Below are 17,850 nucleotides of genomic sequence, written 5' to 3' on the forward strand. Positions count from 1 at the left end.
ACAGGGATATTCCATCATGACTGGATTTATGCGGTGCTCAGGTCTGAGCCACACCAGGCACTCTACCAAGTGAGTGGACCTTCTGTTGTTGTGTTGGAACTAGGTTTCTCTGTGCCCTCGTTGTCCTGGAACTGACTCTGCAGACCTCATGAACAAATCCGTAGAACTAATGGAGAGCAGCCTGTCTCTGCTGGAGTGAAAGGCATGTGTCCCCACTGCCTGGAGATATATATATCCATATATATATATATATATATATATATATATATATATATATATATATATATATGTGTGTGTGTGTGTGTGTGTGTGTGTGTATGTATGTTTGTGTATAAGTATATAAGTGTGTGAGTGTTGTGGGGTGTGTGTGAGCATGTGAATATGTGTTAGTGTGAGAGTGTGTACGTGAGTGTGTGTCAATGTGTGTCAGTGTGTATATGAATGTGTTTGAGTGTCTGTGTGTGAATGTATGAGTCTGTGTGTGTGTAGAGTGTGCATGGATCTTTGTGTGTGAGTGGGTGTGTATGTGTGAATGTATGTGTGAGAGAGTGTCTGTATGTGTGTGTGTATCTGCATGTGTGTGTGTGTGTCTGTGTGAGTGTGTGTGAGAGAGAGTATGTGTCTGTATGTGTGTGTGGATCTGCGTGTGTGTGTGTGTGTGTGTGTGTGTGTATGTAGGAATGTATGAGTGTGTGTGTGTGTAGAGTTTGTGTGGATCTGTGTGTGTGAATGGGTGTGTAGGTATGAATGTGTGTGTGAGAGAGTGTGTTTTTGTATGTGTGTGTGAGTGTGTGTGTAAGAGAGTATGTGTCTGTATGTGTGTGCATCTGTGTGTGTGTAGGGGGTCTGTATGTGTGTGTGTATGAGAGTGTGTGTCTGTATGTGTGTGTGGATCTGTGTGTGTAAGTGTATGAGTGTGTGTGTTTGTGTGCTCCCCACACCCTTACACTCTTCATTATGTTGTTTTACAGCAAGTTTGTCTTTCATCACAAAACTACCCTGAGAACTCTCACTTCCTCAAAGGAAGATGAGAGGCTTTGCCAAGCAACTATGCTGAAGAAAGGGCAGAGAAGTAGGTGGGGAGTGGAGGCTGAAGGGACAGAGGTGGGGGTGGGGACAGACTGTCAGTGGGAGGTGATGGGGGGGCATCAGACTGCCACAGCCTGCAGGGGCAGACTGGGATGGACTCTGACTCCCTGCAGAACAAGCCTGGGTGACAAGGCTGCCTTCCTGCCTGAGGAGCTATGAAAGCCATAAACTCTAACTGCTGGTAAAACCCCCCCCCCCACAACACCACTAAAATTAGGGTCGGGGGGCAAGTTTCAGAGTCTGAAGAAAAGTTGGGATAGCAACCTGCCAGGGACCCAGAAGCTGAGAAGTAATCAAAACTCTGTGAGAAACAGAAAAATCACATTAAAAAAACAAAAACAAAAAAAGAAACATTAACCCTTCACACACACACATACACGGGGAAGGGGGAGGTGCGGGTGGGGGTGGGGAGGGAGAGAGCACTTTAGAACTTGAAAGAACATGTTTTTCTTCAAGCTTCTGACACAGAGGGTGAAAAGCTGGGCCTCACATCCCTATGTTGGCCTGCAACCCCCTGTAGAAAGAGCCCAGATCTCAAAGGAACTGTTTCCAGGGAAGTCTCCTGCCCCGGAGGGAGTGCCTTCTTTTTCCTGATTCTCACTGAGGCACAGGATAGAAGATACTTAAGAGGCTCCAGCCTAGACCCTTAAGCCACTTCCCACTTACTAAATCCTTGTCTCCCTAGGAAGCCCAGGTTGACCTTAAATACACAGAGGCTTCACCCTCCTGAGTGCTGGGGTTACAACGGCATGCCACCAACTCCAACTTCTTTAAACTCAGAATAGGGACCTGGGACCCTGTAGTCATCTCCTCGTCCCCTAGAGTTTCCCCATAGTACCGTCCCAAATAAAATGGTTCCTTGAATAAAAGAATAAAGGACAGAAGTATGAGGCAGGATGCCTGGATCAAATCGGACTCAAGAGCACCAGTAACTGAACCTTAGTGGGGGACCTTCATCCAGGGGACAGTGAAGTCCTAAACAATGCTTCTTATAGTTTTCTTTTGTTTGAGGTGGGAGACGGTTTTCATGTTAGAGGTGACTGAAAATGTACTGGAAGTAATTTCACATGTACATTATTTTAATAGGATGAAAAGGATGTAATAAAAACTGTGATTTCTGAGTTCGAGGCCAGCCTGGTCTACAGAGTGAGTTCCAGGACAGCCAGGGCTACACAGAGAAACCCTGTCTCGAAAAACAAAAACCAAAAAAAAAAAAAAAAAACAACCTGTGAGTTTGTTTTGTTTTGTTTCAGACAAAGTCTCTCTATATAGCCTTGGCTGTCCTAAAACTATGTAGACCAGACTGGCCTGGAATTCATGAAGATCCACCTGCCTCTGCCTCCTGAGTGATGGGATTAAAGGTTTATGTCGCCACATCTGGCAGCTTGTTAGATAAAATTCTGTGGTAGATCAAAGTTAATAAAAATTGAAGAGGTATGGAGAGATGGCTCAGCAGTTAAGATCACTGACTGCTCTTCCAGAGGTCCTGAGTTCAATTCCCAGCAACCACATGGTGGCTCACAACCATCTGTCATGGGATCTGATGCCCTCTTCTAGTGTGTCTGAAGACCAGAACAAAGAACATAAACAAATCTTTTTTAAAAAAAAATGATTGAAGGATGTGGTGGTTTGAATACAGAAAGAACCCATAGGCTTATGTCTTTCAATTTCGGTCACCAGGAAGTGAAACAGCTGAAAAGGATTAGAAGGATTGGGGGTGTGGCCTTGTTGGAGTGGGTGTGGCTTGTTAGAGGAAGTGTATCACTGGGGGTCAGTTTTGAGGTTTCAAAAGTCTAGGCCAGGCACCATCTCTCTGTAGTTTTCTGCTTGTGGATCAGGATGTAGCTCTCAGCTATTTTTTTCAGCACTATTCCTGCCTGCTGCCACGATGATGATGGACTACACCCCTGAAAATATAAGCCACATGCTTTCTTTCATTAGAGTTACTTTGGTTGTGGTGTCTCTTCACAGGAATAGACCAGTGACTCAGATGGGGCTGGAGAAATGGCTCAGCAGTTAAGAGCTGGGTTTGTTGTTTGTCTATATGTCTGTATGAGTGTTGGTCACATGTCTGTGTTGCCCTCTGAGGCTAGAGAAGGACATTGGAGCTACAGGTGCTGAGCTGTATGATTGGGTTCTGGGATTCTAACTCAGGTCCTTTGGAAGGGAGTAGCCACTGCACTCAACTGCAGGCTTCAGTTGACAGTCCACACCCATGTTCACATAGACAACCCCGTGGGTCACAAAATAACAAGACAAACATGGGGAGGGGTAGAGAGGTTGGTAGGGATGGGAGCTAAGACAGGGTGTGGATGAGAGTTACTGAGTGTGCTAGCCTGGTGCTCTACTTGATAAGCTACACCAGCAGCTACTATTGTGGAATGCCCATGTTTAAAGGACCAATGTTAGGTGGTTCATAAATGCTTGTAATTGTAGTTCCAGGGGCTCTGTCGCCCTCTTCTGGCCACATGTATAGATGTGTGAATAACCACAGGTAGGCAAACACATAAGTAAATAAATCTCAAAATGACGAACAGTACAGTGTTCACCCTGTCTCTTCTCTCCGCATGCATGCATTGGATGCTTTTTGCCACCTAGGCTTCAGCAAACCCAGGCTTTCGCCATAAGGACTTCTGACTGTGGACTTCAGCGGGCCACATCCATTCCACTGTTACCATTTCTCTTTAAGTACACTGTCACTGTCTTCAGACACACCAGAAGAGGGCATTGGATCTCCTTACAGATGGTTGTGAACCACCTTGTGGTTGCTGGGAATTGAACTCAGGACTTATGGAAGAACAGCCTGTGCTCTTAATCACTGAGCCACCTCCAATTTTTGTTTCCCCCCGAGACAGGGTTTCTCTGTGTATCCCTGGCTGTCCTGGAACTCACTCTCTAGACCAGGCAGGACTCGAACTCAGAAATCCACCCGTCTCGGCCTCCCGAGTGCTGGGTTTACAAGCATGCGCCACCACTGCCCAGCTCCATCTCCAATTTTCCCAACAGATTAAGATACCAGGTCAAGCAATTAGGATACATGTGAAAAGAAAGGAGAGAGGTGGTGGCTAGCTAGAGTGGCAGGCAGCACAGCAGGGTCCCACTAGCACAGCACAGCATAGCACAGCACAGTCTGTGTTTTTACTTTCCTTTTTTTCTTCTTCTTTTCTGATACAGGGTCTTACTATGTAGCTCTGTCTTAGAACTCTTTATTTACATTTATGTTTGTTTGTTGCTTGGAGACAGGGTTTCGCAGTGCAGCCGTGTCTATTCTGGAACTTGTTTTTGTAGACTGTGCTGGCCCTGAATTCTGAGATCTGCCTGCCTCTGCCTCCCAAATGCTGGAAATTAATGGCACAAGCCATCAACTGTATACCTGTATTTTGATTTTAACTATGTATAGATTGTGTGTATGTGCGTGCTTGCGTGCATGTAGGTATGTGAGTGAAGTTGCTCTTGGAGCTCAGAGGCATTAAATCCCCTGGAGCTGAGGTCACAAACCGTTATGAACCAAGCTGTTTGACATTGGCACTGGGAACTAAACTCTAGTTCTTTGGAAGAAGAGCAAATGCTCTTAACCACTGAGCCGTCTATCCAGCCCTCTACTGTGCTTTCTCTTTGTGGTGGTGGGGATTGAATTTAGGACTCTGAGCATGCTAAACAATGCCTTTACTGTTGACCTGTATCTCTACACCCCCAGCACGGCTGGCTTGTAACTATGTAGAAGAGGCTGGCATTAAACTAATTTGGGTTTGGCTTTTGAGAGTATTTAGCAAAAAGTATGAGAATCTTTCCTGAACCTGTGTTGCATCATTTGGGAATAATGTATATTTGCTGAGAGTAATTCACATTAAATAGTTTGTCTTGAACAAGTCCCTTTGCATATGGGAAGCATTTTTAGCTAGGCAAGACAGCATGAAGACTACTGCTAGGAACAGTTCAGAACGAAAGGATTGCTGGCTTTGACCCAACCAGCCCATTACTTTCAACTCTACACAAGCATTGTTAAACCACAGCTGCCCAGCACATATAAGAGCTTGGTTCTGTACAAACCTGCAAAGAAAATAGAGGAAAAATGGGGGAAGGAAGGAGGAGATAATTTAGCACGCCAAGTTATTCACCTGAGTCTACATCACACCAACCCGTTTCCTGACCCTTATCGGGACAGTGACAGTTTTTGTCTTTAGCCACTGTCTTACGGGTATATTAACAGCAACTGCTCTCTCTCTCTCTCTCTCTCTCTCTCTCTCTCTCTCTCTCTCTCAGTAGAAATGCATGCTGACTTGATAAGCTCAGGTAAAGGCATCCAGGAGATGATGGCTACCTTTATAAATTTTTATCTTACCCAAGCAGATTGAGTATCTCAGGAAACAAGAACGGGTTCGCTGCTTATTAAAGGAAAAACCTTAGCCAGGCACGGTGGTAGGTATCTTCAGTTCTGGTATTTGAGAGATACAGGCAGGATGGTCAGGTTCTTTAGGTCATCCTCAACCTTGTCTCAAAAACGCAAAAACAAAGGGCCACGTGTGGTGGGGCACAGCTTCAATCCCTGCACTTGGAGGCAGAGGCAGCATCTCTGTGAGTTTGAGAATGGCTTGGCCTACATAGCAAGTACAAGGCCGATGATTATGGCTGCATAGAGACACCTTGTCTCAAACAAATGAGAAAAACGAAGTAAGTACCAGTGATACGGCACTTTAGCACTATTTAGATGCCCATGGACCTGTTTGGTCTCTAGAACACTTTTTCAAAGATTTTCTGGATATGAGCACTTTGCCTGAATGTATGCATATACATCATATTCAGGCCATCAATGTGGGTGCTACGAATTCAACCTGGGTCCTTTGTTAGAGCAACAGGTACTCAAAGCTTAACCAGGGAACCAATCCTACAGCCCTAAATCCCTTTTCAAATCCTAGGTGTAAGGGTGTTTTGTATGCTTTTGCACTACAAGCATGCCTGGTGTTCAGTATGTGCAAAAAGGGCATCCGAGTCCCTGGAGCTGGAGTTGAAGATGGTTGTGTGTGGCCATGTAAGTGCTGGGAATGAAACCTGGCTCTCAGGAACCAAAGCCCACTGCTCTTAACTGCTGAGCCGTCTCTCCAGCCCCTCGGGGCTACACACTATAGTATAATCTCAGCGTTCCAGAGTTAGAGGCAAAGAGGTTAAGCTTGAGGTCAATGTGGGCTTCAGAGACCCTGCCTACAAATATTTGTTAATACGCAGACTGAAATGGTAGGCTGCTGAAACTGCACTGAATGCCATCATCTGAAGACACTTGGGCTCCCAGGCGATCGAGAATGAAGCTGACCAAGCCTTGGAACAGGAAGACTTAAGTCGGGTGCTGAGGGCTAGTGTTTGCACGGGAGGAAGCTCTGGAATGGATGACTGGTCAGCTGGTTCTCGTTCAGAAATAGCAACTCATCTCCTGGAAACAGTTGATGTCAGGCAAGTAAATGAATACTGAAGTGAACCGGGTAGAGAGCCTCAGGATACAGGAACAGATGGCTTAGGTAAATACCGCAGGAGAGACCCGGGCTAGAGTTTTTTGTCTCCTGTAAAGAAAGGATGGTTCAGAGTAGGTTTTCCTTTAATTAAATATTTATGTCATAGCTAGAAACAGCAGTGGTGGTTTGTGTTTTATTGTGTGTGTGTGTATGTTTATGTAGCCTGGCTTACAGATGTTTTATGCATCTAAGAAACAAAATGAATGGCCATTAAATATTAATCTCACATGTTAGAAGTAGACTCTACTCTTTTCCCAATGAGACACAAAGGCCAACAACAGCTAGCGTTCACAGACACAGATCTAATAACGGGAGTGGGAAGCCAGCCTCAACAAAGGACTGCACTTAGAGACATTAGGTGATGTGAGTGCCATTTATCTGGTGTCTACAAACAAATGTATCTGAGGATTATCTTTAAAACAATCTGGAAAGCTGGGTGTGGTGGCGCACGCCTTTAATCCCANCACTNGGGAGGCAGAGGCAGGNGGATTTCTGAGTTCGAGGCCAGCCTGGTCTACAGAGTGAGTTCCAGGACAGCCAGGGATACACAGAGAAACCCTGTCTCGAAAAACAAAACAAAACAAAACAAACAAAAAAAACAATCTAGAAAAATAAGAGGAAAAGCACAGAAAACACTAAATCCGGCTCTATCTCACCTTCACGTGACTAGTCAGAGTAAGACCTGATCAATTATAATTCCTTGAAAACATTTTTTTCCCCCAGAATTAGTGGAAATCAAAAGAAACAAAGGACCTTAAACTGAACAGACTAATTTAAGTTACATTGGAATACAAAGGGAATTTACAAACACTGTTCAACATGGATAGAATAAAAAAATAAATATGATACAAAGAATGTTCACATGGTTCATGGTATTTTGATTTTTGGGTGGTTGTGGGAGCATGGTTACAAGACAGGGATTCTCTGTGTAGCCCTCACTGTCCTGGAAAAGTTACTCTGTAGACCAGGCTAGCCTCTGACTCAGAGATCCATTTGCCTGTCTCCTGAGTGGTGGGGTTAAAGGTTCGTGATCATTCATGTTTCCAGATTTCAGATAAACCAATAATGTACTACCCTTGAAATAGTTATTTCAGGACAAGTTCTCATTTGCAAGGTCATGTTAGCATTTATATGTGTGTATGTATGTACATATATATTCATATTCAAATGGCCAGTCCTAAAAACATACATATAAGTAACACTATACAAACTGAACAGGTTGCCTTTATTTAGGAATGTGTGTATATAAATGAAAAAAGAGACCATGTATTTTAAAGAGAGTAAGGAGGACTTAAGGGGCTGGCAAAATGACTCAGTGGTTAAGAGCACAGATTGCTCTTCCAGAGGTCCTGAGTTCAATTCCCAGCAACCACTTGGTGACTGACAACCATCTGTAATGGAATCTGATGCTCTCTCTCTTCTGGTGTGTCTGAAGACAGCTACAGTGTACTCACTTACTTAGATGATGCCCTCTTTGTGAGACGGGGTCTTGATATGCAGTTTTGGCTGGCCATTGAACTTATATTGTCCAAGCAGACCTCGATTGAACATAATGGAGCTCTGCCTGTCTCTGCCTCCAGGCGCTGGGATCAAAGGTCTACACCACCGTGCCCAGCTAAGATTTTTTTTTTTTTAATTTGCTTTTATTTTATGTACATTAGTGATTTGACTACAGACAGTCTTGAGCTGGGAACTGAACCCAGGTCCTCTACAAGAACAGACAGTGCTCTCAACCTTTTTTTAAAAATGTATGTGTATCCTCTTATAAAGGATCCAGGTTCAATTCCCAGCACCTACAAGGCAACTTACAACTAACTATAGTTCCAGAGGATCCAACACCTCTTCTGGTCTCTGTGGGCATCAGGTACACATGTGGTGCACAGATGTACAAGCAGGCAAAACACCCATACACATACATGAATATATAAAAATTTTAAAAATGCCTCTGATTCAAGGGCTAGACTTTGAAATGAAATATTAATAACGCAAAAGGGTGGAGCTGAGCAGAGTGGGACACACTTCAAGCACTCAGTAGGCCCGATGAGGTGAGTTATCAGGCCAGTCAGTGAGGTATCAGGCAGCTTCTTCATATGAAGGGGCTCCTGTTCTGTTAGTTGTCAGTTTCATTCCCAGTGCCACACATCCTCTTGTCTACAACAGACTGCAGCTCTTGGCTACGTAAGGGATGATGGATGCACTTTGGAACAGGTAAGGCTCTTGCTTTGGGTGCTTAGGGACCTAACCTAGGACTTCACTCTGTGTTCAGTCAGACTCATCCTCAGAGTGCCTCACATTTTAAAGTTATATATAGTTATAGCCTTTGAATAAACATTCATATGTCAGTGTTAGATGTTTTGAAAAAAATCTATTTTGTGTGTGTGCTGGTGTTCACCTGGATGTCAGATGAACGAAGTGTAGGAAAAGGTTCTCTTCACCATGCAGTAGGGTACTGAACGTGGATGGTTAGGCGTGATGACAGCCCTTACCTCTGGCTCACCTTGCCCAACAGTATTTTTTGTTTGTTTGAGACAGGATTTTGGGTAGCCCAGATTGGCCTTGAATTCCTAGTCTTCTGGTCAGTTTTCTATATGCTGGGATTACGAGGCATATATCACTATGCCTGGTACCGATTGTCATTTTTGTTGTCTGTTTCTGTTTTTCCAGACAGGATTTCTTTGTGCAGCTCTGGCTGTCCTGGAACTCCATGTACCTCTACCTTCCCCACCTTCCTCTTAATACTGGGATTAAAGGCAGGCAGCATCGCCACTATCACCACCACCTGGCTCTGTCATTTCTAAGGCCAAATAGATCTGGAACAGGTACTGATTAGAAACCAGGTTCCTATCAAAAAGCATGCTGAATATTACCGAACATTTCGAGAGATTAAAAAGCAGAGGTGTATCTCCATGTCTAAATGCCCTCCTTATGACTTCCCCTCAGGGGTTGGGGAAGGTCTCTCACTGAAGTCTGGGCTGCTGGGAACTCTTGATCCTCTCTGCCTCAGCCTCCTGCATGCTGGGAACACGGGCTTGTGCAACCACATCCAACTAACAGTTCTTAACAGTATTTTTAGGGATGTTTGCCTAGTATGCTCTCAGCCCTGAGTTTAATGTCCACCACCACCCCTCCATTATGCAAGACAGAGAGCATTAAAACAAACAACAAAATGGATTATTGTTCTCATCTTAGACCGCATCAGAACCCAAGTGCCAAAGTGCTTCCCCCACTGCCACACATACATGCTATAGAAAACTGACCAGAAGACTAGGAATTCAAGGCCAATCTGGACTACCCATAATCCTGTCTCAAACAAACAAAAAAGACTTGAGCAAGGCGGGCCAGAGGTAAGGGCTGTCATCACGCCTGACCAGCCAAGTTCAGTATCACTTCCAGTCTCTAACCCAGGTTGCTCTTGAACTTTGTCACTCTTCCTTAGCCTTCAGGATAGTGGCATTTCAGTTCTGAGCTACTGTATTTTATCCCTGGTTGTGTTGAGAAGCCTGCCCCCATGTGTCTCCTCATCCAACTGTGGGCTCTCTATGGGATAAGGGAAACAACTTGTACAGTAGTTGGAATAAGATGCCCCATACATTTCAGGCATTTGAATACTTGGACACCAGCTGGTGTGGGGTTTTGTTGAAGGAAGCATGTCACTGAAGCATGAGCTTTAAGGTTTCCAAAGACTGGCACCACTCCGCAAACACCGTTTCCTGATGTGAGCCCTCTCTTGGCGGCTCCTGCTGCCATGCCTGCCACATTTCCCAGCCATGATGGTGATCCCTCTACAACTCTTAACTTCAAAATGAATCCTTCTGAGTTGCTCTGATCACGGTGTGTCACAACAACAGGAGAGGGCATCAGAGCCCCTAGAAGTGAGTTATAGATGATTATAGGCCACAATGGGGGTGCTGGAACCCAGGTTCTCCACAAGAACAGCAGGTGCTTTTGGCTGCTGAGCCATCTTCTCAAGTATCTCCCTCCTTTATTGAGATTTCTATTTATTTCTGTATGGGTGTTTTACTTACATGAATGTCTTTTGCACTATGTGTATACAAAGCCTAAGGAGGCCAGAAGAGTCTACTGGAGTTACAGATGGCTCGTAGGTACCATGTGTGTTGGAAATTAAACCTGGGTCCTTTCCAAGACCAGCCAGGGCTCTTAACCACCCAGTCATTTCCCAGCTGTCCGTCCAGTGCCCTTTCCCCAGACACAGTTGCACTCTATAGGCAGAAGATAGGTTGTCAGCTGTGGCAACAGGCATCTAAGCCTTCAAAGTCCATCCAGCAATATACTTTTAAGGTCCTTTTGTTTTTGAAACAGGGACTTATTTCCCTAGGGCAGCCCTGAATTTCTAACTTCTGGCTTCTACTTCCTCAGAAATGAGATTACAGGTATAAATTACTACACTTGGGTTATAGGAGATTCTATCTCAAAACAAAACCCAAAAGTACCACATAAAATACATACCTTACTATATAATTATAGTCTTTTACATAAAAAGAAAGTTTCAAGAACTAGGTGTACGCCGGGCATGGTGGCGCACACCTTTAATCCCAGCACTCGGGAGGCAGAGGCGGGCGGATTTCTGAGTTCGAGGCCAGCCTGGTCTACAAAGTGAGTTCCAGGACAGCCAGGGCTATACAGAGAAACCCTGTCTCGAAAAACCAAAAAAACAAAACAAAACAAACAAAAAAAAAACAACCTAGGTGTGCACTTGGGAGGCAGAGGCAAGCAGATTTCTGTAAATTCAAGGTCTGGCTGGTCTGAAGAGTGTTCTAGGACAGCCAAGGACACATAGAGAAACTGGGGGTGTGGGGGATAGCGGTGGCACTGGATGGGATGGGACACGTAGAGAAGTGGCTCAGCAGTGTGCTGCTCTTCCAGAGGAGTAGGGTTCAGTTCCAGCTGTAACTCCAGTTCCAGAGAATCCAATACCCACTTCTAGCCTTTGTAGGCACCATAAATATGTTATGTGTTGCAGAGATATGCATGCAGACAAATCATCTAAACACTTAAAATGTGAATTAAACAAATAACACCTCTCCAAAGAAAACAAGAAGAAACATTTTAAAGTAAAAAGTGGTTTTTTTTTTTAAAAAATTGAGGTCTTTAAGGTACCCCTTCTGAGAGCCGCATTACCTACTTAGCTCAGACAAATGCCTAACATGGCACTTACCGTCTTTTTATGACGGTGAAGCATCCTTCTAGCTTTTTAAGTACAAAACTCTAATCCCCTTGAACAAATTTAGTAGTTGTTCTGATAGTCACAATGTAGACCAGATTGGCCTTGAATTCACAAGAGAGCCATGCCTGGCAAGGTTTTTTTCATTTACCAGTATAACTTGATGGACAAAATCCACCTACCCGTCTCTCTCTCCTCTGCAGTGTTACTACAGCTGTGCACTACCGGCCTATGGGTCTGAATAAGTCCTTGTTGGAGCTGTCTACAAAAACACAGGGCCCTAAGTAACAAGCTTAGCCTCTACCAACTAGATGTGAGGAACATCCAGTCTTAAAATTTTTCATTATCAAATGTGCTCTAAAGAATAAATCTACCCACTTAAAACCCACTGATTTACAGTAAATCATATTTCCTATCTTTTTAAGTCTTAAAACATCCACCAAGATTCTGAAGGAACTACACAGATTAATTAAAAAAATATTTTTAATTAATGACTTAACTTAAGGCATCAATCATACTGACAATCTACTGGCTTTTTACTAAACTGTACATTTGATGTCCACTGCTTTTTTTTTTTTTTTTTAAACTTCTCAAAATTAAGATGGAAGTATTCAGGGCAAGTAAAACAATTTACTGAGTGCAGTAACAGTACCGTCAAGACTATCGCTCTAAGCTCTAAGAACAATGCTAGCTCCCTATCACCTTCTTAGTTGTAGGGTTTTAGATACAGTATCTTTTTGGATTAATTGCATTGTTTCTGAGATCAAGTCTCATTTTGTAGACCAGCCTGGCTTCCAACTCAGAATCTTAGGATTAATGGAATGTGCCACCAGGCGCGGTCTGTGAACACACTTCTTAACAAGCTCATTTCAACGCTGAAAATATTACTTCAAAAAAGTTGCAAACATTCAGGAGCATGCTATTTTATGATATATACTGAACCTAAAAATGAACTATAAAACTAACAATAGTTCTATAAATAAAAGCAAGTTTTCTAGATATTTCAATAAAAGACATTTAGTAATTGCATGTTATTGTCAATTAAACTGATGAACTTTATTGGGGTTAAAACTATAACAAAGTTCATCCTAAAAGGTTTTGCAATGCAAAATTCTTCACTCAGTGAGTATTTAATAATTTGAATGCTAGAAATTACAGGCAATTTTCAAAAGCAGACTAACATTCATAAAACTTTATACATCATTTGAACTAACATATGTTTATACTATTAAAATCAAACATGCATTGCCGTAAAACATTCCTGTATCATGATTTTTTTATATAGTACATTATTTAACACCACTCATCACCAAATGCATTGTATCATACACTTGAACCATTCTCCTTGGATTTCTGATCTCTGTCTTCATTCTTTACGTTATCCTATAAAATAGGAACAAAGTACACATTAGTTTCTTATTACTCTGAAATTAGCTTAAAATAGTATTCAGTGACTGAGTGATAAATATCAATTAATTAATTTTAATATGTTGCTGCCCAATTTTTCTTGAATTTTAGTGGTTTGGGACAACCAACCTAAGGCTTGGCCAATAGGCAATAAATCTAACCAAATATTTGGTCTAATAAATACATATATAAAAATCATTTGCATATTATATGTAAATTTCATAAGAAAATAGTCACTTTGGGAATGACTTTTGAATAGTGTCTGGAAGGCTTAAATGCTAGGAATATTATAACTATTTGTTTCTAGGAAAAACTATAAAGACTATAACACTAAATTACATTAAAAATGCAAGAAATTAAAAAAAAAGAAGAAACAACAAAAAAATAAAAATAAAATAAAAAAGAGAAAAAAAAGAAAAAAAATGCAAGAAATAGATGTTAAAGATTAAACCTTGAAAACAGAAAAGACAAATCATCTCACCTTTTTTAGGACAGTGTGGATATCATCCATAACTGTGGATAAGTTTCTGAGTGTTTTATTCAATTGGTTTTCAAATTGCAAATTCATGTTTTCTGAAACCTTCAGGTTTTCTTGTAACTGACCAAGGTCTTTTTTGACATCTCTAAGTTCACCAGAGAGGCTTTTGTTAGAATTCTCCAAGTTTAATATAGTTTTCCCATCTTCATCTGTTAAAAAAAAAAAAATTTTAAAAAAATTTTTTTTAAATACACCATATTGATCATATATGGCAGAAAGAGAAAACCACTCATAATTTGTCCTGTGTCCTCCACAGGTATGCCGTGGTGTATGTGACCACATACATACATACATATATGTAATAAAAAAATAAAAAACTATAAAAAGCAAAAGGAGCTGACACAATGCCTATAATTTGATGCCCCCTATTCAGGAGGTCAAAGCAGGAAGATGGTTTGTGTACCACTTGCCTGGATGAGTTCACACTCAGTGTGGACAACCTTACTTTAGCCATGCCTTAAAGTTGAAATACAAATGCAGACTGAGGAATATACCTCAATAGCAGAACTTCACTTAAATCACAAGAGGGCCTGATTCAGTCTTCAATACTGTAACAAACAACCTCCCACAATCCTGAAAATTCTGTAAAATGTTTATAAAAGTTAAATTATTTTAACTAGTCATAAAGTACAACACAAGTCAGGTATGCTGGCATACACCTGTGCTATCAAGACCTTCTGAGGCTGAGAAGGAAGGTCTGCTGTGAGTTTGAGGCCAACCTGGGATCCATAGTGAGTTCTATGACCGACCAGGCTACGAAACGAGACCTTGTCTTAAGGCTGGGCAGTGGTGGCCCACGCCTGTAATCCCAGCACTTGGGAGGCAGAGGCAGGTGGATTTCTGAGTTTGAGGGCAGCCTGGTCTACAGAGTGAGTTCCAGGACAGCCAGGGCTATACAGAGAAACCCTGTCTCGAGAGAAAAAAAAAAAAAAAAGAGAGAGAGAGAGAGAGAGAGAGAGAGAGAGAGAGAGAAAGAAAAAGAAAAAAGAAGCAAACTGTCAAGAGCTTTCCACAGTGTTACTTCTAACTTCAGGTTCCTTTTGGTTTTGTTTGTGACAGTTTCACTGTGTAGCTGTGTGGCTGGTATGGAATTTGTTATGTAGACTAAGTTTCTCAAAATAATAGAAAGCCACCTTACTTTGTTTCCTGAGTACCAGGCTCATGGTTCCATTTTTGTGACGATTTAAAGAAAACAGAAAATGGTAAAATCTATGTTGTACCAGAAGAGATTAGAAAAGATCAAAGAGTCTAAGTCTGCATCTACAGCCTACAACTCTAGAAAACAGTAAGAGCCTGTCTCAAATCTGAGACATAAGCTAAGGTTTTGTTTTTTAAAGATTTACTTATAGAGCTGGTGAGATGGCTCAGTGGGTAAGAGCACCCGACTGCTCTTCTGAAGGCCCAGAGTTCAAATCCCAGCAACCACATGGTGGCTCCCAACCATCTGTAACAAGATCTGATGCCTTCTTCTGGAGTGTCTGAAGAATGCTACAGTGTACTTACATATAATAAATAAATCTTAAAATTAAAAAAAAAAAGATTTACTTAGAGATTTTTAAAAAGATTTACAATATCATTATTATATGTAAGTACACTGTAGTTGTGTTCAGACACACCATAAGAGGCATTAGATCTCACTGAGGATGATCATGGGCTACCATGTGGTTGCTGGGAATTGAACTTAGGACCTCAGGAAGATCAGTCAGTGCTCTTAACGGCTGAGCCTCCCCCAGCCCATAAGCTAAGGTTCTTATAAAGCTAAGCAGTTTTATAACTACCAACAGAAATAATGAAACAAAGTCAGGGGCTTACAAGAAGGCTCAGCAGTAAGAACACTTAAGTGTTCTCACTGAGGACTAGAGTAGCTAGCACCTATGATGGAATGGCTAACTCCAGCTCCTAGGGATCTGGATCTCTCCCTGCAACACAACCCCCCTCCACACACACACAGAGCCACACGGTATTTGGAAGTTCTAGCACGCCAACAGCACCTCACCTGTTTTCTCCTCCAATAACTGGAGCTTCTGTTCTACCTCAGCTCTTACTTTTTCACTCTTTTCCAGTTTTTGTAAGAGACTCCCGACATCCACCATCGCACCGTTATACACAATAAGCCCTACATTTTCTTCTCCATCTTTTGATTCCTGTTTTACTGTTGGTGTTGGAAGTAATAATCTGTTTCCTAGAATATAAAAATTTTTTAGCCACTTATGAATAATATAGTTACAAAAAAAAAAAAAAAGAAGAAAAGCAAGATCTGCGACTGTGTACTGTATGCCTGTAATTTCAGCACTCAGGAGGCTAAGGCAGGAGAACCCTAAGTTCTCCCAATTTCAAGTCTAGCCCACGTTCTATAGACAAGCCTGACCTGAAAACAAATTAAAGGCAAAGGGAAAACAAATGAAACCACAAAGGCCCAAATGTTAACAAACTCAAACCTAGCATGTCCTCCTGCAGTGCCTCTGACTCTTCATGGTTCTCATCATCTTTCGAGGTGTCTGTTAATTTCCGATAAAAGCACGATTCTCGGAGTACTACTTTATTGAGAAGTTTCTTTACCTATTATGCAAGCAAATAAATAAGCTGTAAATACAATTATTTTACCTATTATACATGCAAATGACCAAGATGCAAACACTCATCTCCACTGTACAGTGAGAGCCTGACTCAGGCTGGGTAGTGGCTGTGACTGAGTCACATCTGCAGCCTGAAGCTTTGCCTCCCCTCGCTTCACTGCTTTTAGACCCAGAGTGCTAGGGTTAAGGTGTGTGCCATCATGCACACTGGCTGTAGCAAATTTCTTTTTAAAACCTTTTAGATTCCTTTGCTATGTCTTGTCTCCAAGTGTTTACACTCACATGTGCTCCAGGCACCCCTGCACCTGGAGTTCCAACAGTTGTGCATGGCCTGAGATGAAGAACCCGACCCTAACTAAACACAGTGAGTAGTCTTTTTTAAGCAATGAGTTATCTCTTGAGCCCTGAAGTACATTTCTTTTTGTTTGTTTTTTCGAGACAGGGTTTCTCTGTGTAGCCCTGGCTGTCCTGGAACTCACTTTGTAGACTAGGCTGGCCTCGAACTCAGAAATCCGCCTGCCTCTGCCTCCTAAATGCTGGGATCAAAGTCGTGCGCCACCACGCCCGGCTTTGAGGTACATTTCTTGATCCCTCCAAATTTCAAAAATATTAAGCATACACTATGATCATTGTATCCATTACTAACCAGTTGACAGTATTTAGAATTTTAAGTATTTCTTTATAAATTGAACATTTAAGTTATTTGAAAAAAAAAAAAACCCTTTGGGAATGTTTATTCATTCTCTCCCCCCCCCATCTGTGTGTGTGTGTGTGTGTGTGTGTGTGTGTGTGTGTGTGTAGGTACACATGTGCTGTGAAAGTCCTGTGGAAGTCATAGGAGGGCTTCGTGTAGGAATTAGCTCTCTCCTCCCGCTGTATGTTTCCCAGGATCCAACTCATAGCAACAACATAGGGGACAGAAATATTAACCTAATGAGCCATTTCACAAGCCCAGTTTTTGTTTTGGGATTTTTGTTTGTTTATTGATTGACTGACTGAGATCTGTGTAGCCTTGGCTATCCTGGATTTTGCTATGTAGACCAGGCTGGCTGAAAGTTCAGATCCATCTGCCACTGCCTCCCAGGCGCTGGAATTAAAGGCGTGCACCAGCACTGCCTGGCCAGTGTTTTAAGATAAGGTCTTGGTATGCACCTTAGGATGGCCTCGAGCTCACAATACTCCTGCCTCAGCTTCCAAGTGTTAAGAGTACAATAGAAACACTTCCTCAAACTTTTAAAGTAAATGATGCCTAATTCCAAATAACAAAAACAAACAGAAAGCAGGCGTGGTGGGACATGCCTGTAATCCTAGCACTTGGGAGGTGGGGGCAGGTAAATCTCTTTTGAGTTTGAGGCTGGCCTGGCAAATTCCACGACAGCTAAGTCTATATAGAAAAACCCTGTTTCAACCACTCCCAACAAATAAACAACCCACCCCCAGCAATAGAAAAACTACTTAAGTTATAAACGTCCATATAATGGAATGCAAAGCAGATATAAAAAGAATGATGTGGACTGGAGAGATGGCTCAGTGGTTAAGAGCCCTGACTGCTCT

The 17,850-nt window shown here is 42.3% G+C and overlaps 1 protein-coding gene across 4 annotated transcripts in view; it reads right to left on the minus strand.

The window, feature by feature from the left end:
* Positions 1–12,242: 12,242 nt before the first annotated feature.
* Positions 12,243–17,850, minus strand: part of Ccar1 (cell division cycle and apoptosis regulator 1) — a 48,490-nt gene continuing 42,882 nt past the window's right edge. For 3 of the 4 annotated variants that reach the window (XM_029542196.1, XM_029542198.1, XM_029542197.1), the window contains exons 22-25: positions 16,159–16,279; positions 15,717–15,902; positions 13,664–13,869; positions 12,243–13,158 (exon numbers count right to left, since the gene is read on the minus strand). In XM_029542196.1, the coding sequence (XP_029398056.1) occupies positions 13,099–13,158; positions 13,664–13,869; positions 15,717–15,902; positions 16,159–16,279 (573 nt within the window). In that variant the 3' untranslated portion in view covers positions 12,243–13,098. The remainder of the gene's footprint in view (positions 13,159–13,663; positions 13,870–15,716; positions 15,903–16,158; positions 16,280–17,850) is intronic. The other variant, XM_021204390.1, reaches the window with a different exon arrangement.

This window comes from Mus pahari, chromosome 9 (genome assembly GCF_900095145.1).
Source record: "Mus pahari chromosome 9, PAHARI_EIJ_v1.1, whole genome shotgun sequence".
Lineage (NCBI taxonomy): Eukaryota > Metazoa > Chordata > Mammalia > Rodentia > Muridae > Mus > Mus pahari.